This window comes from Physella acuta, unplaced genomic scaffold (genome assembly GCF_028476545.2).
Source record: "Physella acuta isolate Inbredline_101_S28 unplaced genomic scaffold, ASM2847654v3 ptg000940l, whole genome shotgun sequence".
Lineage (NCBI taxonomy): Eukaryota > Metazoa > Mollusca > Gastropoda > Physidae > Physella > Physella acuta.
In genome coordinates, this window is record NW_026732457.1 from 45072 (window position 1) to 71240 (window position 26169).

The 26169-nt window shown below is 34.9% G+C and overlaps 2 protein-coding genes across 4 annotated transcripts in view; one reads left to right on the top strand and one right to left on the bottom strand.

Annotated features, from left to right (window-relative positions):
* Window positions 1–15431, bottom strand: part of LOC131953696 (amyloid-beta precursor-like protein) — a 54954-nt gene extending 39523 nt beyond the window's left edge. For all 3 annotated transcript variants that reach the window (XM_059317007.1, XM_059317008.1, XM_059317006.1), the window contains exons 1-4: window positions 15286–15431; window positions 11947–12102; window positions 11207–11330; window positions 10520–10735 (exon numbers count right to left, since the gene is read on the bottom strand). In XM_059317007.1, coding sequence (XP_059172990.1) covers window positions 10520–10735; window positions 11207–11330; window positions 11947–12102; window positions 15286–15330 — 541 coding nt within the window. In that variant the 5' untranslated portion in view covers window positions 15331–15431. The remainder of the gene's footprint in view (window positions 1–10519; window positions 10736–11206; window positions 11331–11946; window positions 12103–15285) is intronic.
* Window positions 15432–16888: 1457 nt separating this feature from the next.
* LOC131953697 (sialin) lies at window positions 16889–25138 on the top strand. The gene is made up of 11 exons (XM_059317010.1): window positions 16889–17078; window positions 18023–18114; window positions 18498–18591; window positions 19023–19168; window positions 19703–19790; window positions 20064–20153; window positions 20699–20832; window positions 21863–22012; window positions 22583–22715; window positions 23338–23576; window positions 24733–25138. The coding sequence occupies exons 1-11, from the start codon at window positions 16889–16891 to the stop codon at window positions 24889–24891; spliced, it is 1515 nt and encodes a 504-aa protein (XP_059172993.1). The 3' UTR covers window positions 24892–25138.
* The last annotated feature ends 1031 nt before the right edge of the window (window positions 25139–26169 follow it).

Genomic DNA, 26169 nt, shown 5'->3' on the forward strand with positions numbered 1-26169 from the left:
TTTAATTTTGGATTAGAAACCGCTCTTTAAATAAAAAAAAAAGTAAATAAAAGAATAAAAATGGCTTCCTTGGCATCAGATACATACTTCTCCCGGCTGATAAGGACACTTAGTATGAAATCAAAACACCATTTGATGTTTCAGATTTTATTTCACGTAAATCTAAAACCTAATGATACATGAACACGGGGGCTATAACATGTCAATAAATGTTTTAAAAGACAAGATCTTCGCTAAACAAATCTCGAAATATTTTTTTTTCTTTAAAAAAAAAAAAAAGATTTTCTCCGGGGAGATAACCAAGCAGGAGATGGGGGAGAGAGACGTGGAGCGGATTAAAATAAATGCATCAAAGTGGAAGAGGGCCCTGGGCTATGGGAGGAGGAGATCGCTTAGATCATAAAGTGAGCTGGGCAAACGTGAATTCAATTGAAGGGAAAGTAAAATGAAAGAGGAGAGAAAAAATTTGGACAGAGAAGGGGGTGAATTTTCTAAGTGTGATGTCTGTGTCTACTTAAAAGAACCTAGCGTCTCTTATTAGTTTTGCTATCCGCGACTTTAAAACAAAACAACAACAAAAAACGATGCAATGTTACAGAAACAGCTGCCTCTTATCTTGTTTCACTTATATTGTTTTGCGCAGCTTCGAGTTAAGAACAACTCGGGATATGAACGATGTGAGTTATGGAACTTTGGTCGGGGAACAAATTAAATTCGAGACTGTGAACCGAAACTGACATTTTAAAATACGCAGACGTTGTCATTTAACATTCTATTTTTCTCTTTTAAGGCTCTTGGGTTGAACGTGTAACTTGACATAGTCCTCTTTACTCCTTATGGAACATAGGGCCTCAGCCATTTCCTTCCATTTCATCCGATTCCCGGCAAGTGTAAGCCAAATTTCCCAAACTAAATTATATCTTTGTATAGACTTATTAATTTAACAACTTCTCGGAATTCTATGTATAATGTTGGCGGTTTTACAATTATGTCACTATTGCCACACTAATCTTAAAACGTCTGTTATATTTTTGGTAGTTAACTAAATACAAATTTGACTTGCTAATATCAACGCTCACCCTATTCATCACCCAAACCCGAAATACTCTCTTAGCCTTAATGACCTTAACTTCTGTCCACTGCACTAAACCTGGAATTAAAATACTAAAAACAGTCCAAAACACTTTTTTTTGGACAAATCTAATGTCAGTACTAGATTGACCAATACTTTTTATGATAATACCAGATGTCCGTAATAGATGTGTGGCCCACCATCATTCACAAAAAAAAATATAAGCTAGGCAAGTCTGTTAAAAAAAAAACAACGACATTCCAATTCCCGCGTTCACCAAAAGCCAGCTCATTATTTTCCCGACGACCTTCCCTTCCACAGGACCTCCGTGCTACTGTCTGCGTACCGACTGTATGTAATTTGACCTAGTTCAGGCCTGTCAGTCGTCTCCTCGGCCCGGGGAAGTTGGGTAATGACAAGGTTTTAGTACGGGGGAGAGAGCTTCTGAAAGCCTTTCAATGTTTTCCATTAACCCTGACATATCGTGTATTCCTTTCATAAGAACGTACAACCGTACTGCTAACGTAGGACGGTAAATTGGACATGGCAGCTAGATAGACACACAGTTTATGACAATTTTTCACGAGGATTGTTTAAGGCATTTGCCTTTTTAACTTACTTTTACTTCTATAATTTAATAATTACTAAACTAAAACGTTTCATTTTAGTAATGCGAAATTTTTAAGTTAAATTCAACTTGAATCTTTAAGACATATTGTTTTTTATTAAAGTAATGCAATATTGCTAAAGTTAACTTCCACTCGAAAACAGGTCCGAAATTACTGCTTTTGTCTACAAATTGAAACAATATTAATCTATCAACCATATACCAACGATTAAACCAATGAATAGCAATTTAACATAACAGCCAAGTGAACATAAATATTGTACATAACTATATTTTCTTGTTTTATAAATAATGTAGTAAAGATTCCTCTTTAGACCCATGGATCAATAGGGCAGATGAAGTAGAGCTCATGTTTCTTGGCCTCGGCATATGAAGGAAGGGTGTGATCAGCACAATGCCCAACCGCCTTTACTTTCCCTAACCTGTGTTTGGTACTGTCAGAGAAAGGTGGACTCGGGGATGTTCTAATGACTTTAATTCGGATTCGAACTCGAAACTTTAGGGTTGGCAGGCTAACGCTCTACCACTATGCCACTCCGTCCCACCCTTCTTTCTGATGTAACTATTTTAATATGAATTTTAAAGAATATAAATTATACTGGGTATTTGAATTAAGCGTTCAATGCGGCGGATAAACAAGACATGACCTGGTACGAAAACGACGACAAAAAAAGGTCCTTGACCACTGCTGACCAGTGTACAAGGGGCAATACACGAACCGGACAAAGAAACCAGTGGTGGACGAACGTAGAACAATAAGAACAGCTGCTGACACTAGACACGGGGTAAGATTAGGTTGAGGGGAGGGGTGGGGAGGAGGGAATGTGTAGTGACAGAACACAATAAATCACTGACGGCAGGGGAAATGGGAAATCTTACACGCAGCCCCCAGCCAGCCTTAGGCACAAGTCAGCTATTCATTTATGTGACATGGTCATGGTCCAGTGTTGGCTATTTTGAGACGCACAGCTGACACACGGAACCGCTACAGCGACACACTGGAGCTATCGATCTTCTAACAGAGTAACAATTTACATTTGCATGATGTCCGGTCTTGATGGTGTCCCCTTTCTCCGTGGTATTAGATGTCCATTATCTGCATTTTAGGACATGTTTCTCCTTCTACACCCAGCTTGCCTCATTATCATTTCGCGTATCAACCAGTAAAGAAATCACCAAAGCCATAAAATAACGAACTCACCAGACCCATACAAAATGAACTCACCAAAGCCATACAATAAGAACTCACCAAATCCATACGATAAGAACTCACCAAAGCCATACAATAACGAAATCACCAAACCCATACAAAAAAGAACTCACCAAAGCCATACAATAACGAAATCACCAAACCCATAAAATAACGAACTCACCAAAGCCATAAAATAACGAACTCACCAAAACCATAAAATAACGAACTCACCAAAGCCATAAAATAACGAACTCACCAAAGCCATAAAATAACGAACTCACCAAAGCCATAAAATAACGAACTCACCAAAGCCATAAAATAACGAACTCACCAAAGCCATACAAAACCCTACACCTGTTTCGCTACGTATAGGCATATACAAATATTATTATATATTTTTCTGCTAGGTATACATTAAAGAGGTTCAAGCGTTCAATATACAAGTGGTATTATATCTCCACATCAAGCTGCATAGAAGCTACTTTTATTTTTTTTAAATGTTAACACACACGGACAATACATTACATGAATACAAATGCGAAAAGGCATAAGGAGTAAAGATGTAGTGGATGACTTTTTAAAATTTTTCACTGTCAATAAATTATGCTGGAAGTATAAATGCTGATGAGTTAATTTAATATCTAATGAGTTAGCGTTTCAAGCTTGGTTAAAACAGGGGACAGATAACATTACACACTGACGAACACACGGCCTAAATGGGCATGACCCAACAAAGGAAATGCCAAACGAATTAACGAGGTATTTTAAACACGGCAACAGCATGCGAGGGGTCGGGCAATACCTAACACAGAGACATGAATGTTGGATGCTAGGTCTCGTATTGTAGCTGAATACTTAGTTTTCGTGTCCAGGGTATAGACAAGAGAAGCTGTTTAAATTTTCTGACATTTCTATCAACGTATATCAGCAATGATAATGTTAAAAAGTTGCACGGGAAAATTAAAACCTCAGTCGTTTATTAAAAAAAAAAACATGTATTTCAAGCTAAAAGAGAGCATATTAATGTTTCTTGATACTCCTGTCAAAAAGCGAATTAAGCGGTTAGTAATATAGTATTACTAAAAAAATACTAGGAAAGCTGGGATTGAGGGTTCACATCTGCGCACTACGGTAGTTAAAAATCTGTAACAGGACAATTTAATTACCCCCCCCCCTCCCCCTTTCTCCTTCGTTGTTTTAGCACATTACATTTTAATAGCAGTGTGTAACTGTACGTACCTAACACCTACACTGGCATATAAGGAAACTGCATTAGGTATTTTTAAAATTATACTATGTATATACTGATAATAACGATTAAAATATACTCCGACCCAATATATAATTACATTCTAAGCAACAACCAAAAAAAAATGATAAAACGAGCCAATCCACCCCCCCCCTCCCCACATTCCTCTAAAGACAAGAGCTCGTTATCGTGCCGTGTTGGGACCCGTGACCCGTCTACGTTGCCTTTGTTAACTGGCCGCTTGCATGACTCGCCCGGGACTAACGAGTGACCGTTAAGATAAGACCAAACAGAACAGCCACACGCCGGAGGGGGTTGGAGTGAGTGAGATAAAATAAAAAAATAGATCGAAAAATGGTGTGAGCAGTGCTATCATTGATTTGTTAGGAGGGGGATTGGGTGAACAAGAGCTTTGTAAAGGTTTGAGCTCCGTTAGATACTGCATGTGTGTGTGTATGAATGTATGCATGTACATGTATGTATGTACATGTATGTACATGTATGTATGTATGTATGTATGTATGTATGTATGTATGTATGTATGTATGTATGTGTAAGTACGTAGGTATGTGTAAGTACGTAGGTATGTGTAAGTACGTAGGTATTTATAAGTATGTATATATGTGTAAGTGTGTAAGTATGTATGTGTAAGTATGTATGTATTTGTAAAAATACTTGTATGTGTAAGTATGTATGTATATGTGTATGTATGCATGTATGTTCATATGTATAAAAACCTATCAATTAAAGTGCAGTGGAATAAAACAGTATATCCATAAAAGCTCCAAATAGCACAGATAATTACTGTATTTATTTACGGTAATTTCCCGATACAACGTACAGCCGACTCGTCATGGTACACAAATGCACATACTCAGCTATGGATATTCCCGAGCTGCCGATCGATTGCATTTTTTAAAGGTGAGTGGCGGTGACGTGTTTTCACAAGTTTCATCGACGCGAGAATTAACGTGATAATAACACGTACGGAGAAAGAAAAAGTGCAGGGCGGATAGAAAGTGGTAAGCGGAGACAGAACAATATCAGAAAATAGAAAAACAAGAGAGGCTGTCGATAATCAACCCCTCTCCCCTCCCCCCCCCCCCCCCCCCGTTTCTCTTTTCCAATATGAATGTGAAATGTCAAACGACGGAGTGGTGACGTCATCAAATACTCTGGGAAAACATTGATAAGTATCATTTTACAATTACTTGAACGTGGTTTTTCTTGCTCGTGAAAAGCGAATGAGTTTTACTACATCTAATTGTGAGATTCGATAGGTAATTAGTTAGTTGTTGGATCTCTAAAGCGATATTTTTAAAAAATTAGACAAGTCTACGCGAGATCTCGAGAGAAAAACAAAATGGATACCCGACTTGACCTGACCTAGCCTTGAAATAGAGTTGTAAAATGAGTTAATTTTGAGTCCATAGAGATTTGGAGAGAGGCAGTTCAAGTGCTTTATCCTCTCCGAAGGACTTTTAAAGGTTCACGGAACTTACGCGTTAAGAACATAAACAGAGAGACCGCAATGCTTTAAGTACTTAGTCACATTTTCGACTAAATCAAAATAAACCATTGCAGTTTATACTTCAGCTAGACTTAATCTGATATGTTATATGAAATGCTGAAACTGTGTAGCTATTCTTTATATTAACTTCTTTAGTCTGTCTGTGTTTGCTGGATCCCTATCTCAACATGTATACAACATGACTACACTTTAAGTTTTAAAGGGCAGGAAAAAAAATGTTATTCTAGGTGCTCAGCAAACCTTTAAAAAGTTCTCAAGAACAAAAAACTGAAACAAGCTAACTTGCTGAATCTTAATTTTTTTAAAAACATCTGCGGAAAATAAACAGTTTTGTTTACCTAGCACTAAACCGGAAGCACACGAGACATAAGATGAATGTTTGTTTAGATTTGTAGTGCTCACGCCGAGAAAAAAAAGAATTTAAAAATGCTGAGATTCAAATTTTTTTAGTGTGCTTCTAACGCATCTAGGGAACGGAGTGGTCTAGCAGTAGAGAGCTGGACTCCAAACCCGTAAGTCTCTAGTTGGAATCCGGGTTCAAGTCAGTAGACCGTCCCTGAGTCCACCCAACTCTGATGAGTACCTAACTCACGTTAGGGAAAGTAAAGTGAATGTCACTTGTTAGGAAGTTTACTAAAACAGAATGGCAAAGACAAAAACACATCGAATTTTAACTTTCATCTCTTTTAAAGCATGATTCTTGTTTAAGTTACCTATAATCAAATAATTTATTGAAAGAAGTCGTTAGTGTGTAAGCTATTTTTGGTGAAGTCTACAGACGCCGAACTAACGCCGAATATCGAATGTTTTTGATATATAGGCTGATATATAGGCTAAATTATACAAACACGACTTCCATAAGTCAATTTTATTGTTTTTAAAAACAGAATACTTCACTTAAAATATTCTTAAAATTTAATTTAAAAAAACAACTCAAAGAAGAAATAGAGCAGTCAATTTAAAAATAAACAACTGGACTGTGGACGTTTCTACAAGAAAGAACAAATCCCCGTGCGCCTCTGGGTACACCAACCAACACAGAAAAAAGTCATTGTCAATTAGACACGACAACAATTTGCTTCCGCTCGCCCCTCCGGGAATTGCCCATTGATTTACTTACAAGGCTTATCCCCGGCGGGTGAGCCCACTGGGCGAGAAATGGGGGGTCTCAGTTTATTCGATTGCCTGCGCAATAATAGAAACGTTAACTGACATTAGCATTCACGGAGACTCAAACTCCACAATAGGCATTTTTATTATCTAACTAGTACAACAACTACATTGACGTGGGCATGCGAGTGAACATCGTTAAAACCACGATGATGTACTCTATTTACATCTACCTGCCGAAGGCTATGGTTGAAGTACTCTTCTTCTGTACGCGACAAGGAATATTCGAGCCCTTCATTGTTAATTATACTCTTCAGAAATACTTATGGAAAGCAATTTTGATGGCCATTATTCCTCCCGAGACGCTGGCATTGTTTATTTCTTGCACGTTTTTTTCTTTCCCAGATCACCAAGAGACTAGTACTGGACAATATATCAAGATCGATTTTCTAACGAGGACTGTACAATGTCAGGATATAATATCGTATAAATAGGCGATAATGTTCAGCCATCTGTGTTGAACGTTAGCATTATATGTTTTAGCTAAGACCAAAAAGAAGCCCATGTAAATAAAATGAACTAGAAAGAAATAAAACGGCATTGCATAAATCGATGAAGGATTCGGGCATCCTGTTGATTATTTTTTTTTATAGAACACACATAGCGATTTGGGACAGGAGAAGATTACACCCTGCCACCCCCAGCTATCGTGCTTACTCCTCCATTTTATTGTTACCCACAACCCGCTAGGGGGAGCACGAGACAAAATGGCCGACACGACAACACTGGGGATCGGGTGCGCAAAGGTAGTGATCGAATGCTAGCGCTTACCGAGGCAAGGTATTCCATCAATCGTCATGCATGCAAAGATTAGGGGGAAAATGCCATTAGAGAGAAGATACAGCATAGCTAGTGCATAAGGGGTGAGGGGGAACTAAGGTGTAGAGTTTTGCTAATCTTTCACTCCTGGCTGTTTAAAAGACAAGGGTTGCATAACCGGAAATAGAGCGTGCACGCGGTTGCATATTTTAAATGAGAATCATTCAATAACCTACAGGTTTTTATTAAGAATAGTCCACAGATAATAAAAATCCAATAACATTTGACAATAGAAGAGCATTAAAATAAGATGCATTGATTTTAGTAGAATCTGGAATTGCCATTCGATACATAATATTATTATTTTTAAAAAAAAGAGAAGCTTCATACTTCGTAGAAGACATGCATATATATATATATATATATATATATATATATATATATATATATATATATATATATATATATATATATATATATATATATATATCATACTGTGACAATAGGTTAGCAAAATAACTATTACTCCTGAAAACTGCGACTGTTGACTACACCATATTTCCTAATCTTTAATATCACGAAAAAAAAAGACGAAGACAACAGATTAGAAAACGTAATGCTACCCGAGAAGCTCTTCGTCTGGAAATTGCAGCTTCCGCACGGATGCCCTCTCGAAAACCTATTGACCAAAAGGCCAAACTACCTTCCCGTGCTCCTATTACGCAATGTGGTTGCGGCCAGACCGTCAGAACAAAAATCTATTCCACCAGAAGCCTCCATGCCATCATGGAAACGTAAAAATCAATGACCCCCCCCCTCTCCTCATGCCCGAGCTAAATGTCAATGATATATAAATAAACGCATTTTAAACATGGAAAGAAATTATGCACGTCCCAGTATGGCTTTGAAGGAAATAATTTCTTAAACACGGGATTGTTTCCAATGCCCCATATAGGTTATACCCATTTTCATTTTTCTTGTAGTAGATTCGATGCATTAGTTCTTTAATGCAGTGTTGAACGGAATTTCCCAAAACACAAGTATTAGGTGTCAGCGTGTTTTGTGCATTTTAGGCCATTGATTCTAACTTCATCTTGCTTTGCTTTCTGGATTTGGTTGTATAGCCCATTAGTGATGAGCCAGTTCTTTTAAAAAATAAAGATGTTGAGAAAGTTTCTCAGCAACGACACTGTAGGCCTATAGTTGATTAGTGTCTTGGGACTACATCCCTCTGAACAGCCCCAGTTTCTAAATAAAATCTATATTTCAAACTATGAATATAAAAACAACCAGCGAGACACTTCCTTGTTTTATAACCACAGAGTACCAGAGTTTTAAAAAAATACAGAACAGCAAGAAATAGATTCTAACCATGAGTCATGACTGTTGGTAGCCTACAATTATATTTGACATTCTGGTAGCAGCCAGGATAATTAAGCCTGGAGCAGAAACATACTTTCTACAGCCAACTCTATTTTCAGCATTCGACCAAAATTCTACTAAATAATAGTTGCAAACTACATAATGTAGAACAATAGCTGTTGGCTTTTTGCCTAAGCGCAGCTAGACAGATTGCAAGGTCTGATAGTGTTTACTGTCTGATACTCAAAATAAAAGGAATAACTAACTTACTGACAAGCCAAATTGGGTCTTTTGAATATGTTTTATGTGTTACAAATTAATGACAGTTGAAATTACTAAAGTATTTTACTGCGTGACTATTCAAAATACAAGACATAACTAAGCTACTGACAAGCCAAACAAAGTCTTTTGAATGTTTTATATGTTACAAATTAATGAGAATTGAAATTACTGAAGTAGTTTACTGCATGACTATTCAAAATACTAGGCATAACAAACTGAAATGCTGAACTGGGTCAAATGAATGTTTCATACATTACAAAGCAGCTGCAATTAAAATTATTGATAAACTCTACCTAACAGTATGTGGGTTATCTATTCTTAGGCATAGCATATTTATCATTATAGGAGAATAGTTACTAGTTGTATGTATTTAAGCCATTCAGTTTATAAACAGCAGTAAGATAATTTCACCCAAAATTACACAACTCGGTAACTGTTTTTGTGTCATTCTTAAAGTATCTACATAGGCTACCTAACTTTGTAACCTTAAGCATATCTACATTGTTAGACAGGAGGTGTTTTAGAAACCAGACTGTTACATTTATGTATTGCTATCTCACAGACTGTATTGTGTGTTGTGTGACTGACAGATATTGATTATACCCCCATCTCATTTAAAGAGCATCAACATCTCAGATGACAAATGGTGTAGATATAGTAAACAACAATACCCCTAACGTGTAAAAAATAAACAGAAATATCGCTCAATAATAAAATTAATAACTCAAGTTCTAATAAAATAATATATCTAGTATCATGCAGTTAAAATTCTTTTACTAACTGATATATATATATATATATATATATATATATATATATATATATATATATATATATATATAGATTATACCTCCATCTCAATTAAGAGCACCAACATTTCAGACATTTTAGATGAAAAATGTAGATATAGTAGTAAAAAGCGTAAAAAGCAATATCCGTTAATGTAGATAAACAGCAATATCCCTTAACAATAAAATTAATAATTCAAGTGTTAATGGAAATATGTCTCTTATAAAGCAGTTGAAATTCGTTTACAAAGTGATATGTAGTGCTTGCAGTGTTTGAAATATAATTTGAAGGGGATAAAGTAAAGACATGACAAATGTCATATAGTTATAGCGAAGCTTTATATCATAGCCCCACATGGGGAGTGAAACAATTTATTGTACTTGTAAACCTACAAACCCCAGACACAATTGTAGTATCCTTATAATAGAGCCTGGAAGACAGAAGAAAAGGGTTATAAAATTTGTAGTACAAAAAGCAGTACTCACTCTCAGCGGGGCAGCACACATATTCCACTCCGCTGAACTTTCCCAGCTTGCAGTTTAAAAGCATCCCAAAACTTTCCAGGTGCATGGCCTTCTTCTTGCAGGCATCATCAGCTACACTGTTCCAGTGTGAGAACCCTTCGCAGAGAGTCTGGTCATGGCGATGATCAAATTCACAGTGCTGGGGTACAAGCAATGCATCAGACTGGAACCCTCCAACTGAAAAATTAAAAAAAAAAGGTTACTAATTATGAATTAGTCAAAAATTGTACATTTAAAATGAATACTAATGAATAAGTGATTGATATTTGATAAGTTTAAATCGTTCAATTCTTGGTTAAAATAGATAAGTTGCCATTTTAAACCTGACAGTCCAAGTGAAGTAAAGTTCACTTTTCTGTGACCTCAGCATATGAAGGGATAGTGTGGTTAGCATTATGGCCAGCCGCCTTTACTTTCCCTAAGTTAGGATTCTAGGGCTCTTCTACTTGACCACACTGTCCCACAATTCTTAGCAGTTATGTTAAAGATTGTGTAAAATAACTATGCACTACAGGTACATAATTCCATTAAAAATAACCTCTGTATAATGCCGGATGTACGGTAAAACATAACTAGAAATTGTCATGTAAATAATTCTAGAAGAACACTTTCGCTAGAAGTATAGGTTTATTATAAAAAAATACTTACCCAAGCATCTGAATGGACGGACACGGTGAGGATGTTGTCTGTCAGATGTGCCCATTGGCCAGTCAGGGATGGTCACCAGGTAAGATGCTTCAACAACATTTGTGATGTTGTGGTCTGGGTAAATCTAGAACAAGGAAATAAAAAAAACAACTTCTGACTAGAATTGAACACTTATAAAATTAATAGATTTACTGCACGCTTGTTGCTCAACAATAATTTCTGTGAGGATTACAATTTTATTTTTTATTTACAGATGTGTGACTTATTTTGATCTTTGAACTTAAAATACAAAATTAATGAATTGATTCAATTTTTTATGGAGTTGGGATAATAAGTAAGTAAAGTTTCCCTTTCAAACCTGACGGTCTATGGGGCAAGTGAAGTAGAGTTCACTTGTTTCTGTGACCTCGGCATATGAAGAGATAGTATGGTCAGCTCTATGCCCAGCCGCCTTTACTTTCCCTAACGTGAGTTAGGTACCCATCAGAATTGGATGGACTCAGGGACGGTCTACTGACTTGAACCCGGATTTGAACTCGAGACTTACGGGTTAGCAGTCCAGCTCTCTACCGCTAGACCACTCCTTCCCATAGTTGGGATAATAGGAAAGACCAAAATTATAAGTTGGTGTTTTTTTTTATAAACTGCCTTAATTTTTGGAAAGTATTTTTATTATTTTTGTAAACTTGAATAAAAAATTTAGAATAGTTGGCACAAAATTAAAAAAATGCAAAGCTTACATTTTTACAGTAAGCCAAAATGTCTTCCATTCTGTCCAAGCAATCGGTTGATTTGTCAGAGATCCATCCGTTGACTCCCCTGTGCATGGCTGGGCGCTCACAGATGAACGCCACCATTGGCTCAAATTTTTCTTCAAGTGTTGCAGCATTTGAAGTCTGGAACAAAGATGAGCCTCATTAAAATAATTAAAAACAGTTATAATTATGATCTTTTTTAACTTCTCGGTGAAAAAAATTCTCAAAAAATACTAAAATAGTATTGTTAACTTAATTCTAATATGAAATTATTTAACAAATAACATGGATCTCTAAGGCCATATGTATTGCTTTACACAGCTCTGAAAGTTAACTATTAATAGGTGGTGCTTAATAAATATGGCCTCAACAAAAATAAAATTAAAAAAACAATCTGTGATGCCAGTATTACCAGAGATTTGGCCATGAAGGTTGGGAAATGGAAGGGGTTGCAGCAATATAAATATCCATAATAAAACACTAAATCATTCTTGAAAAACATAAGGCAGAAGGAGTGAAGTATTTTAAACATACCAGCTATGTGGGCTTAAGTAGATAAGTCTCACCTAAGGGACATTCATTGCAAAACTAATCAATAAAGTAACAGATTTCACAACACTTTAGAACTAATAAAAGTTTGCTGAAAAGACTGCTATATGTTGAACTACGTGAATTTTTAAAATAAATTGTAGATTTATTTTGATGCATAAATGTCATGTGAAAAATATATTTAATTGATTTTGCAGTATGATCGTCTCTTCTCATTTACTATCACCATTCAGACAAATACTGGTGATTATTCTCAGATCCGCACACCAACCTAAAACCATTTTAGCTACTTAACTATGAATGTAATATCAATTTTCAGCACTTCTGATGTTCGTTAAAAGACTGAACTTGAAGTTAATTTAGTTTTCATGTGGTAGATATCAGAAGTCAAAGCATCAATTTGTGTAGAAAATTACAACCTTTAAATAATAACCTCCCTGAGTTTCCAAACCAAGTTGTACCATCAGATTTTGTGCAGTACTGTGTGCCTATTTTTAAACACACATGTTACAAGCTCCTTTCTCATAATGGTATTTTTAATTTCTAATGCCAGGCAGTAACCTAACTACTAACAGGGTAGCTTAGCTATAACCTGCTGTAGGCTAAACAAACTCAAGGTTTTACTTTATTCCAGAGCTGAATTTAAAAACAGCCACTTGTTTTTACTTAAGTTTTAAGTAGTACAACCACTTATGGTTGAACAATATATAGTAGAGGGGGGGGGGATTTAAACATCTTTTAAATGTACAGATCTATTCACTTAGAGAATTTGTTTTAAATGGGGTAGAGTGGGCTGAGAAAGTTTGGGAACCTTTGAGTAAAGCTTGTTCGAAAATGGCGATTTTTTTACTCTTAAGATATCTCACATTTTGGGATACGTTTGTTGAATATTTGCAACTAGCAGAGATGTCTTCATGGTAATAACTATGTAGGCCCCTAATAACTTAGATAAATTATATTGAATGTATATATTTAAAACTAAAGAGTAAACTGTGTTTAGTTCTAGTTTTAATATTACGAATAGTATGACAAATACATCAGAAAGATGTGGGAAGGTAACACTACTCCAGCTTCATTGAACAACACTCCTTCGTAACACAGACTGCATACCTGGGGGTTGACATTCCACACACTCATTCAGCCATAATAGGTTTTTTTGGAAAGGTAGGCCTGTCTAGGTAACTGCCGTATGGGTGTATCTAGCTAACAGTGGGTTGTAGGCCAGACTTTTTAAAAAGTTATTTTGATGTAGCATTTGTGGCAACATGTAGGGGAACTGACCAATTATAATTATATTCTAAGAATTGTTATGATTTTTTATTACTAATTTTATGTACAAAAAATGTTGATACTTAGGCCTACACAATGTGTGTTCACCACTGTCTGATGTGGCAACTTTAACAGGCTAATCCTGAATGGCAGGGCCTATTACTACTGTTAGATAAATAGGTTGGTAGCAGCAATTAGTAAGTTAATTAGATTCTTCAAATGTTAACACTAACCAGGATGGGGGGGAAGGGGGAAGGCTCAATTGACATTTTCTTGGGGGGGGGGGGGGGGGGAAGGAGGATGACTACACTGGTAAAGTATTTTTTTTAATATGAATTCCATTTTGTTTGGAGGGCAGTAGACTTTCATCAGTGAAGAGATATCTGGAATAAACTCTGACCACATCCCCATCCAGCCTAGGCCTACGATGATATATATATTAAAAGTTTCAATATTGAACCTGTTGTAAAATCAAGCTCACCAGGCGTGGTTAAGGCTTAAGGTTTGGGACAGGAATGACTTTAGTAACCCACTTATATTTACTAATTTAGTTAACTTCCAGTAATTAGTAATCACCTTTTAGGAAGATTTCATTATAGCGGAATTGTCTCACAATGGCAAGGGAAGGGGGGGGGGGGATGCAACATTTAACTTTGGGTGTGGGAAGGCACAGAGCTATAATAGAGACCCATTAAGTGCATGGGGTAAAGTATCAAATTTGTGCCGCCGCCCCCCCCCCCAATTGATATCTATTTATTTGAGTAGGTGAAAAAGCACCCCCCCCCCCCTCCCATAATGGAAAGGCTAGAGTTAGGTGTGCCTTTTTAGTAGTCACAAAATTGAAGTAGAAAAGTTAAATCCGTTCTATGAAAGCAAAGCAGGATTCTGCTTTCTTAAAAAAAAAAACATGCAGCTTAGGAGCTTAGAATGAGCTATTAAAATTTCTGTTACTAAAGGGCCCCACACCCCCCAGAGTCTCAGTCAGTGCTGGGTGTGCTACTGGTAGCCCCACCCTACCTCCCCTAGCTTCGAGCACACACGCCATACACTGTCTTTTTTTTAAACTTCATTTAATTTATTTTAGATTTTTAAGTCATAATGCCATAATGCAGCTTAGAATGAGCTATTTTTTTAATTTTTATTTCTGGGCCGACTAAACTAAAACTTAAAGAGTACAAATCTACAAAGCGGCCTGTTATTTAGTTTTTATTAGGGCCTACTAACATAAATTTAAAGGCATGCAATGTATGGATTACTATAAATTACATAAATACGTGGTTTAAGATACAATAATGACACATGAAGCCAAACTCCTAACTATCAAAAATCTAAACTGCTGCTTGGGTTGTTACTGTGTCGCTGCAGGCTGTATCCAACCCAAATCCAGTCACACGAGTCGCCAATGAATGCTGAATGTCGCGAGTTCTTTTCAGTGCATGAGCCCGGTTGATTTCACTAGAAAAACAAGTCGTTTCATTTGGCCAACAAAAGTATTAATTTACAAACCTGCCATAATACAAGGAGTGCACCAAGTACATAAAGATGCCCCATTTTAAAGGAGTCTAATAATCCAATTTCGAATAAAAACGAAGGCACCCCAGTAACTAGACGTCCGAATTCAGTGTATGCCTAGGCCTATAGTCTGAAACCAAAATGTCTTCGTGACGTCATATAAAGAGTTCACCATCCATCGCGAAGCCTTCGGCGATTGGTTGAACCGGGAGTATTTATAACATTATGATAATATTGGGGGAATTTACATATTTTCATGAATGATTTTATCGCCGGTAACCAGATGGTGACAATGTGCCATTTCTGTGCATAAGGAAATTCCGTGCATTTGATAATATTGCTTCATTTTTAGAAATTGTTTATAACACAAAAATAAATATTTGAAATACCCGAATTGATATTAGTCTAGTAGGCCTAGATCTAGATCTATATGAATGTTTTTTTTTTATTAGTGTAGCACAGTGTAGCTAAAAATTGTACTTTATTGTAGCCACCTTATTTTATTCTAGATCTAGATCTAGATCTAGAAGTCTAGCTAGATTTCTATTCTAAGTGCTCTAGTAGACAGGGTACTGTTTCGTACTTTATTTTAGGCTTGCGTGTTACTGTTAACGTTTAGATAGATCTAATCTAGAATGTAGATTTATTTTAACGTGATGGGCATAGAAAAATAAATGTCATAGTCACACTCGTAGCATAGTTTCTAGAGATGCAAATATAGAATTCTAGACTACGACTAGAGCCACTAATTTTATCTTTTCAGTAGACTATACTATAGAACTATAGAGCTTTATTATGATTTTATTGCAGTGCAGTTTCGTGTGCATTAAAAAAATATCCAATTAGGCAACTATGCTAAGTGATCAAATGGCTAGTTTGAAGTAGTAGTTTATTACTTTATAGTTTATAAATTAAGTGATTGCTTAAGTAATGCAGATTAAACATTTTGGCTTAATTATTTGATTCAAAGGCCTACTATTAATTAATAGCTAGATCTATATGTGTTTGTATATTAGCCTTTTATTAGGTCTAAAGACCATATACAATGGGCCCATTATAAAACATGTATTAATAAACTGACCCCCCTCCCCTGATATAGGTCTATCATTGAAGCTAGATCTATATAAATAAATATATAGGCTATATGTAGATCTATGTGTGTGTATGTAAATCATCATTTTTTTTCCGCTCTTGCCCAAGACCAAGACACATGGGGCAGATGAAGTAGAGTTCATCTGCTTCAGATTCTGTGTATGAAGGGATAGTGTGGTCAACTATGCCCAGCCATGCCGTCCTATATATATATATATATATATATATATATATATATATATATATATATATATATATATATATATATATATATATATATATATATATATATATATAGGTATAGAGGATATTAAAGGCATAGGCTAAAGCTATTTATTTACTTGAGACCAAAACCAGGAACTGCAATCTTCATCTTTCTTTTTTTAAGACAGCCACCACCATACTCAATATTAACCCATGATCACCAAAGTATTATATCGACATAACATTCAATAGTTATTTTAACGAATTAACTAATACCAGTTTCAGATAAGTTCTTGAAATCATGGACAGCGAGCACCAACCTTTGGCGTCCTCATCAGCCACCGAACTTTACACCGAAGGGTCACACACCACTGACCCAGCATTCAGCCATGAGTCCCTGGATGTCACTGGCAAGGCATCCAGCAATGCCACACCCTGGTACATCCCACCTAAAAGATACATCATTGCACTAATGGTCTTCCTGGGATTTGGTGAGCTAACCATCTCGTTATATTCATACTGAAATGAGTCAGTGTTGTCCATGCTTTACAGTTATCCATATTTGTTTACTTTCATTGTTTTTTATTATTTATTTTTTTTAAGCTGTTGTCATCTTTGGTCGTGAGTAATCACTGTATAATGCATATTCTTGAAGCGATACACAAACATATTTCCCATCAGATGAAGTTGAGGTATGCTATGTCCCACAACATTTATTATTATTTGTTATTTGAAAAAAAATATAAGCCTACTACTTTATTTAAAATGTATAACAGTTCTAAAATATTTATGCATATTTTGACCTAGGCTAATGGTGGAGGTAAAAAAAAATGCTAAATTTTAAATTTGTATTTATAACAACACATAGTTCATTACAATGCTTCTTTATAATAATTTCTAAAATCCACAACACTTTTAAGATGTCTATCTGCTGGAACATAAATTATATATTAAATGTTTTAAAGTATATGTGTTCACAGTTCTTATTTTACCAAATTTTATTTATAAATACCTGTACAAATTCCATATATATTTATAAATGTTTTTAAGTTTTGCATGCAAATGTTTAAATTTTAACTTCAACTTTACTAGGTTGTGTAAAAGCATGTTTATTTGTGCTTTTAATTATTTTAAGTCATATACAGATATTTTGATCATTATTTATATTTTATAGACATATGCTGCTGCTTTAGCCATATTGTTTAACTTGTAAATAATTTATTCAAATAAGTACCAAGATATAGCAGTAAAAAAAATTCTTTCCTTAAATTGTTTTTGTTTGACCTTTGTTATATATACACTTTTTTTTGAGAAAAATCTTATTAGAAATAATCTTTTACTTTTTTTTTATTTTATCTGAAAAACTAAATCTACTAACTGTGATTCTTTTAAGAAAAAAATGTTTATAATTTTCCGGACTTGATCCACTCCCCAGCCAATTTATATTCTCTGAGAGTCAACTTGAGTGTTGCTATTGTGGCTATGACGTCAAACAAAAGTGTTGTCATAAATGGTACACTACACACAGTAAGTATAATCTCATATGAGTGGAACTTTAATGGTAGCTAGTTCCAACCACTTAAAGTTATTCACACTCTAAGTGTACAAATTGATTAAAGTGGGCTAAGCTTAAAAATTCAAGTGGATTAAAATCTTACCATAAAACTGCTCTTTAAAAAAAATACATATAATAGACTTTTTAAACTATGTGGTTAAAGCAAATAATAGAGCCTGATTTATTTGAAATAATGTTTTAGTTTTAGCTAATTGTAAAAAAAATATTGAATCTGCTTTTTAACATTTCATGGAATTAAAAAAGCATGTCTTTAGAGTCATTTTATTTTTAAAACATGTAAATTGAATAAAACACAAGCACTAATAAATTTAACTCCTTTTTTTTTCTTTATTAGATATCTGGACCATATTTTCACTGGAGTAATTACCTACGTGGCCAGATTTTGGCCAGTTTCTTTTATGGCTACATTGTTACACAAATTCCTGGAGGTATATTTTTTTTATATTTGTTTTTAGAAATAATTTTCTACACATTTGTAAGCCAGCCAGGGGTTGGCATGGTCCTTTTGGTAAAGGTCATGGTTGCTAAACCAAAAAGTCTTGAGTTCGAACCCTCGGGCAGATGAGGCTCGCTAGTTGGGGACAATCACTCTTCTTGGAGAGACAACTCCAAAATCAAACAACTGCTGCCTTGTAGTTTGTTCTTGGTTGGACAAAGGCTATGGAAGCAAATCCAAAAAGAAAAGCAGGCTGATATTGGAGTCAATCGCCTCAATGGCGCATAACCAGTTGACACATATTACTTAATTGTGTTGGAGGGGACCCCCTCCAACACTAAAATTAAGAATGAAGAAGAAGAAGTAAGCCAGCCTTGTAGCTTTTCTAATAAAGTTATTTGATCCACTATTCATATTTTACAGGTTACCTGTCTAATCGCTATGGGGGCAAACACTTTTTCGGCATTGGGATATTCATCACTGCTTTGCTGACCCTGACCACACCACTACTTGCTACATGGAGCCCCAACCTTTTGATTGCCTGCCGCGTATTGGAGGGGCTTTGTGAGGTGACCTGCTATTTCTTTTAAAAAGTAAAAAGTTAAGTCCCCCTTCCAGACCTGTGGGTCAAGTGAAGTAGAGTTCACCTGTTTCTGTGACCTCTGCATATGGAGAGATAGTGTGGTCAGCACTATGGCCAGCTGTCTTTACTTTCCTTAACATGAGTTAGGTACCCATCAGAGTTGGGTGACTCAGGGATGGTCTACTGACTTGAACCTGGATTTGTACTAGAGACTTACAGTTACCAGTCTAGCTCTCTACTGCTAGATCACTCTGTCCCACAATTTCTTTTAATGTTTCTTTAAATTATTTAACATACCAATAAACCTTTTATACCTTTTTTTAAAAGCATTTATTTTTATAATTGACTAGTAAAAGGTTTGATATTTTCTGTATTTAAACTACAATTATTAAAAATATTTTTTTAATTTATTAGTTATTTAAAAAAATTAATTTAAAAAAATTTAGCAGATGTTATTTTAATAGGTTTTTTTATGGATCATACAGATTTAAAATAATGTATTTTATAATTTTCATATCAGGGTGTAACTTACCCAGCTATTCATGCTCTCTGGTCCAAATGGGCCCCACCAGCAGAGAGAACAAAACTGGCAACATTTGGGTTTTCAGGTAAAAAAATAATTAAATTTCAATATATCAAAAAAGGACTGAATATATAGAAAAGGACTGCCATATTTTTTAAAATTCCTTTAAAAAAAAATAATTATTTAACCAAATTGTTTTATGGTATTTATCTCCCTGCAAATATACAGACCAATTATTATTTTTTATTTAATCTTTTTGCCTTAAGTTTTTTTTTTTTTAGCTCAAGTAAATTAATCTTATCAAATTAATTATCAATAAGAAACTGAAGTTAATTGTAAATAAATTCTTGGTTTATAGGTTCATATATTGGAACTGTTCTTGCCTTGGTAATATCTGGATCCCTAGCTGAAAGCACAGCCGAGTGGCAGTCAATTTTTTACATCTTTGGTAAGCAAAGTTGATTAGTACCCATCTTTAGTAGCCTATTTATTGTTAATATCTTATTGAAATGATAGAAATTTTATAAGAAATTTGAAATAAATACTTGATAGAGAGATAATAGTTTTTCTGAGCTGAATTTGTTTCATTGTTAACATTGTTTTGTTTGAAGATTAAAAACACTATCAATAGCTACATAATATATTGATATGGATAAACACGTTTTTTAAGTAAATCTAGTCGCACAAAAACAGTGGCTGCTTGTGATTAACAGTAGTGTGTGCTGGTATTTCCCCAGGAGGACTGTAAAGAATGACATTTACAATTTCCACATTGGTTTCAAACGAGCAACTGATAGGTTAAATGTCTAGTTCTCCACTTGCCATGACGCTATATAACGATTTTTCAAAATTTAGTATTTTTGTACTTATTGAGACTACTAAGCCACTAGCCTAGTCCCCCAAGTCCACAGCAGGCATGTCACTGATGATAAGCCAAGTATTTATTTCTCCTGCTAATGGTATAGGGTAAACAACATCCATTTCTTATAACAGGGTCACTTGCTGTCATCTGGTTCCTGTTGTGGGTTATTGTTGTCACTGAAAACCCAGCCAGTCACCCAGGCATCACAACAGCTGAGCTGGATTATATCCAGAACTCTATTGGTTTTACTGAGGAACAAACTAAGGTACTGTTATCTTTTTATTTTTTATTTACAGGTTGCTAAGTGTCCAAATCTTCTTATCTGTATGATAAAGGATGAGTATCTTCAATCATCCAATCAAAAGTATAATTCTAGTTTTGTTACTGAATTGCCTTAAGAATTATGATTTATTATTTAAAAATTGTTTCATACATTTCTTGGATTAGCTAACTGTTTCATTTTTTTTGGCAAAGAAAATGAGCAGAGAGCCACAAAGAAAACACCTACCATTTTGAAAAATGATTATAACATCTGACGTATTAGGCCTAATTTATTGTTGTTGAGTTAATTTTCTTCACTCTAACACTATAACTGGTGTTTTATTTTAAGTTAAAAAGAAGTGAAACTACTTATACTAGATAAACATTTGGAATTACACATAATGTAGCTTATCACATACCTTTCGCTAAAATTAAAATTCTTTTGGTTACCGAGATAATTGATTGCATAGCTTTTATCAAATTGTAAAATAAAATTCCTTGACAATTTAAAATGAACACATTGTAGCTGTAAACATTTTTTAAAATCCTCCGATATGAGTATTTCATTTTTAAATTTCTACTTCTTAGAGAGCTCACCCACCATAGATTATCAAGTCACGTACCTGTACACATTTTCTTATCCTCCCATATGAGTAGTATATTTTAAAATTTCTACCTCAAGTCCGTACCTGTACACATGTTCTTATCCTTCCATATGAGTAGTATATTTTTAAATTTCTACATCTTTAGAGAGCTTACCCACCATGGATTATCAAGTCCGTACCTGTACACATTTTCTTATCCTCCCATATGAGTAGTATATTTTATAATTTCTACTTCTTATAGAGCTCACCTACTATTGATTATCAAGTCACGCACCTGTACACATTTTCTTATCCTCCCATATGAGTAGTTTATTTTATAATTTCTACTTCTTAGAGAGCTCACCTACTATTGATTATCAAGTCACGCACCTGTACACATTTTCTTATCCTCCCATATGAGTAGTTTATTTTTAAATTTCTATATCTTAGAGAGCTCACCCACCGTGGCTGCAGATGATCAAGTCCGCACCTGTCTGGGCCATCGCCACGGCTCACTTTGTTGAAAACTGGGGCTTCTACACCTGGTTGACAGAACTGCCCACTTTCATGACCCACGTTCTTAAGTTCCACATGAAGGAGGTAACCATTGCTTAACTGTTATTTTGTAATGGAATTTTGATAGAGGCTTTGGTCAGTCCTAGTTACCGTAATGGAAATAATGGACTTTATTCAAAAGATATTTGTCTATATATAGGCAAACTAATTGCTAAAGTAAAAAAAAAAGTATAGAATCTTTAGACCTAGTGATCCATTGGACAGATAAAGTAGAGTTCATATGTTTCTCAACTTCAAAATATTAATGGAATGTGTGGTCAGCACTTTGCCCAGCCGCCTTTAATTTCCCAAGCATGAGTTAGGTACCCTTCAGTGCTGTGTTGACTCAGGGACATTCTACTGACTTGGACCCGGCTTTGAACTCAAGACTTTTGGGTTAGCAGCCTTGCCCTCTACCACTTAGGTCACACTGTCCCATAATTGTTAAACAAGATATGTGAAAATCTGATCACTGTAAAGGTTGCATTCCTCTCTGCTATCCCGTGTAGACCAAATACCTTCTTGTTTAGTTAAGTTGCTATTTAGTAAGTGTTTAGTTTATCTATAGGCCAACTAATTGTTTAAGTGATATGTGACAATCTGATATCTGTACAGGGTGGGTTTCTCTCAGCTCTCCCATACCTGGTGATGGGAATTGTTGTCTTCATGGGCGGATATTTTGCTGATGTTCTGAGGTCATCTTTCAACATCTCAACTGTAGCTGTTAGGAAGATCTTTACCTGTGGAGGTAGGTCATACACATTAATTAGTGAGGTAGGCCTACTCTTTAAGAATGTTTTACAAATTAATCAGATCCACTTGAATTAATAGAAGAAATGAGATGGGAGGCCAGAGACAGGCTTAGTCTTATCTCTGCTTCTTCAATCTCATGTTAGATAGCCATATCATGGATTTTTTGTTTACGGATATTATACAGACTTAAAACAACATTGATTTGTGACCAGGAATTTAGATCAAGTCCATCTGTATTGCTAGATTTACTTGTGAATAATTCAACCATGCAAAGCTCAGTTGTTTAGCTCCTTATTTGTATGCATCATTTCTTAACAATTTTCTTAGATTCAATACATTTTATTGTTTTATTATTCAAAGTAACCTCTTAAAATTCAAAGTTTGTAAGTGATAAGGCCTATTGAACTATATTTCATAAAAAATATATTTTTGTGCACTTAACTTCAGCAGTCAGTACCTTTTATACATTGATTTAAATGCTTTTTCTTTGAGGAAATTTAAAAAATATAAACATGCAATATTCTATTTAATAAAATTGTTCATCAAACCATGGTCAGTTGATTAATTAATACTAATTAATTAATATTAATACTATATTCATTCAAATCATTTTTCAGCATTTTTAATCCAAGCTGTGTTCATGATAGCCGCTGGCTATCTGATGTCCAGAGCGGCCGCTGTGGTGTGTTTGACTGTAGCCGTGGGTGTGGGCGGTTTTGCCTGGGCCGGTTTTAGTGTTAACCACCTGGACATTGCCCCGCAGTATGCCAGCATTTTGATGGGCTTGTCCAACACATTTGCCACATTGCCAGGTATCATCAGCCCTGGACTGACCAGCGTGGTTGTGACTGACCAGGTATAGTTGTAATGATCACTTTTTAATTTTTTTATATAATAAAAAAAAAAAGTAAAGTTCCCTTTTCAAACCTGACGGTCTATAGGGCAAGTGAAGTAGAGTTCACTTGTTTCTGTGACATCGGCATATGAAGAGATAGTGTGGTCCACACTATGCACAGCCGCCTTTACTTTCCCTAATGTGAGTTAGGTACCCATTAGAGTTGGGTGGACTCAGGGACTATCTACTGACTTGAACCCGGATTTGAACTTGAGACTTGCGGGTTAGCAGTCCAGCTCTCTACCGCTAGACCACTCCGTCCCTTTTTTTTATATAATGCTATACCTTAAAGGGATAGTATGTGGCCTACGACTGTTGACCTTAAAGTCTTGAGTTTAAATCCCAGGTTAAGTGAATAGGACAACCCTGAGTCAACCCAGCTCTAATGGGTACCTGACTCACAACAGGGAAAATAAGGTGGCTGGGCATAATGCTGACCATACTATCCCCTTATAAATCCAACTCTTAGAAACCAGTGTTGCTGATTTATATACAAGAGGAGAAAGAAGACATCACTTCACTCTATCATGTTCTATACCATTTTAAGGTTTATATAGGGTTTTTTTTTGGGAAGGGGATGGAAGGCCTAAGTTCAAGTTAATCAAACACTATCTACAATAAACTTCGACAACAGTTACAAGTCAAAATAGAACAGATGTTTTAAAAATCTAATTTTGTAAACTCACACTTAGACTTTATTTACTACTTCATGAGACTTATAAAAAAATTTTTGTTCATTGATTATAATATTATTGGTAGTTTCAAATTTTCACATTTTTCTCACTTACTTCATACTTCCTTATATAATATGATCTAATAATTCACTGTTAATAAAATCCAGTGGTTGTTAACCTTTTTGGATGTACCAAACCCCACTAATTTTACATGCGCTTTCACACACACCATTCTTAACAGTTCTATCATCCACTGTAACAAAATCCGATCGTGAAATAAATGAGTCAGGTGTGTGTCTTGATCTCTGCCAAACCCTGAGACTGACTCACTGAACCCCTAGGTTAAGAACCACTGATATAGATTAATTATCAATGGTTGTAGTGTCAAATGATAATATTTTAATCCAAAATTTTTGCTCACTGATGGTTTCCTTAATTACCAGGACTCGTCAGGTGAATGGCAGATTGTGTTTTACCTGGCAGCTTGCATCTATGGCATTGGTGCTTTCATCTACGGAATCCTGGCCTCAGGTGAAACCCAGTCCTGGGCCCAGCTACCTGCCAGCTACCACTCATACGTTGACGACCCCGAGGCCGAGTAACTATCACGTATCCCCTGAAACGTTTATCAAAGATTAACTCTCCTGCTGCTTACATTTGTCTTTGAAAACATTTTTATTTACGTTGTACAGAGATTGAAGTTTATATTTTAAATTGATATTTTTTCATATTGTCCAGGACAGTTTATTGTTCTGGATTTTTTTCTTTCTTATTGTGATAATTGCAGAAAATTTATTTGCTTTTCAAAAAATTAAACTTAAATCAAAACCTAGTACTTATTTAAACAAAAGTAATACTTTAAAATTTGGGAGAAAAAAATTGACTTCTTACTGGACAATTTATAATTTTTCCAATTCATGTTAAATTTTTTTTTTTTAAAATTATATTAATTTTTGTTAGACTTCGGAAAAAAAAGATTGCGTATTGTTTTTGTATTTTTTAAATAGAACAATCATTTAGCCATTCCAAATTATTATATTTACTAATTTTTTATTGTATTTACTAATTTATACTTAATTTACTGCATCATCTTTAAAAAAAAAGCATTGTTTATAGTGAGGCTATGCCTTCCATTTATTTACATTCAATTTTTTACAGTATTTTTAAAAATATTTTATTTTTGTAAGAGTTTTATATATGTCTAGACTCAATGTGATATACTTTAAACTCTTGTTTACAAACATCATTGCATATATTGTAACAAGCAACTGATGTTTTATTATCTCGTCTAGTTTTTTCTTTATATAAGATAGAAAAAATATTTAGCATTTAAGTCTGTATGTCTAACTAAGCAAGGTTTACAACTTTTGTGTCCCCCTTGCCCCCTCCCTTCTCCCACCCTCTTCCAATAAAATTTACCACAACAGGTGGCCATACCCTCTTTATCCTTGTATTTTCTATTTTAATGGGAGGCTATCCTTATAGTCCAGCCCAAAAGAGCATGTTCTTGTTATCTCCCATATAAATTCCACATTCATATATAAATAAATAAATAAATATATATATATATATATATATATATATATATATATATATATATATATATATATATATATATATATATATATATATATATATATATATATATATATATATATATATATATATATGAGATTGTTCAATGTGTTTTGCATTTCTATTGTGCATTTTAAATCATCAGAACAGCCTGTGTCTGGTGGTTCTTGTAAGATGATCCTTGTTGTGATTGTGATATTGATTGTTGTGTTGGTGATATTGATGGAGTGATGAATAAATAGATATTGCAACTCTACTAGTTGTTTATTAAAATCCTTGTATTGACCTGAATTACTTTGGCTTAA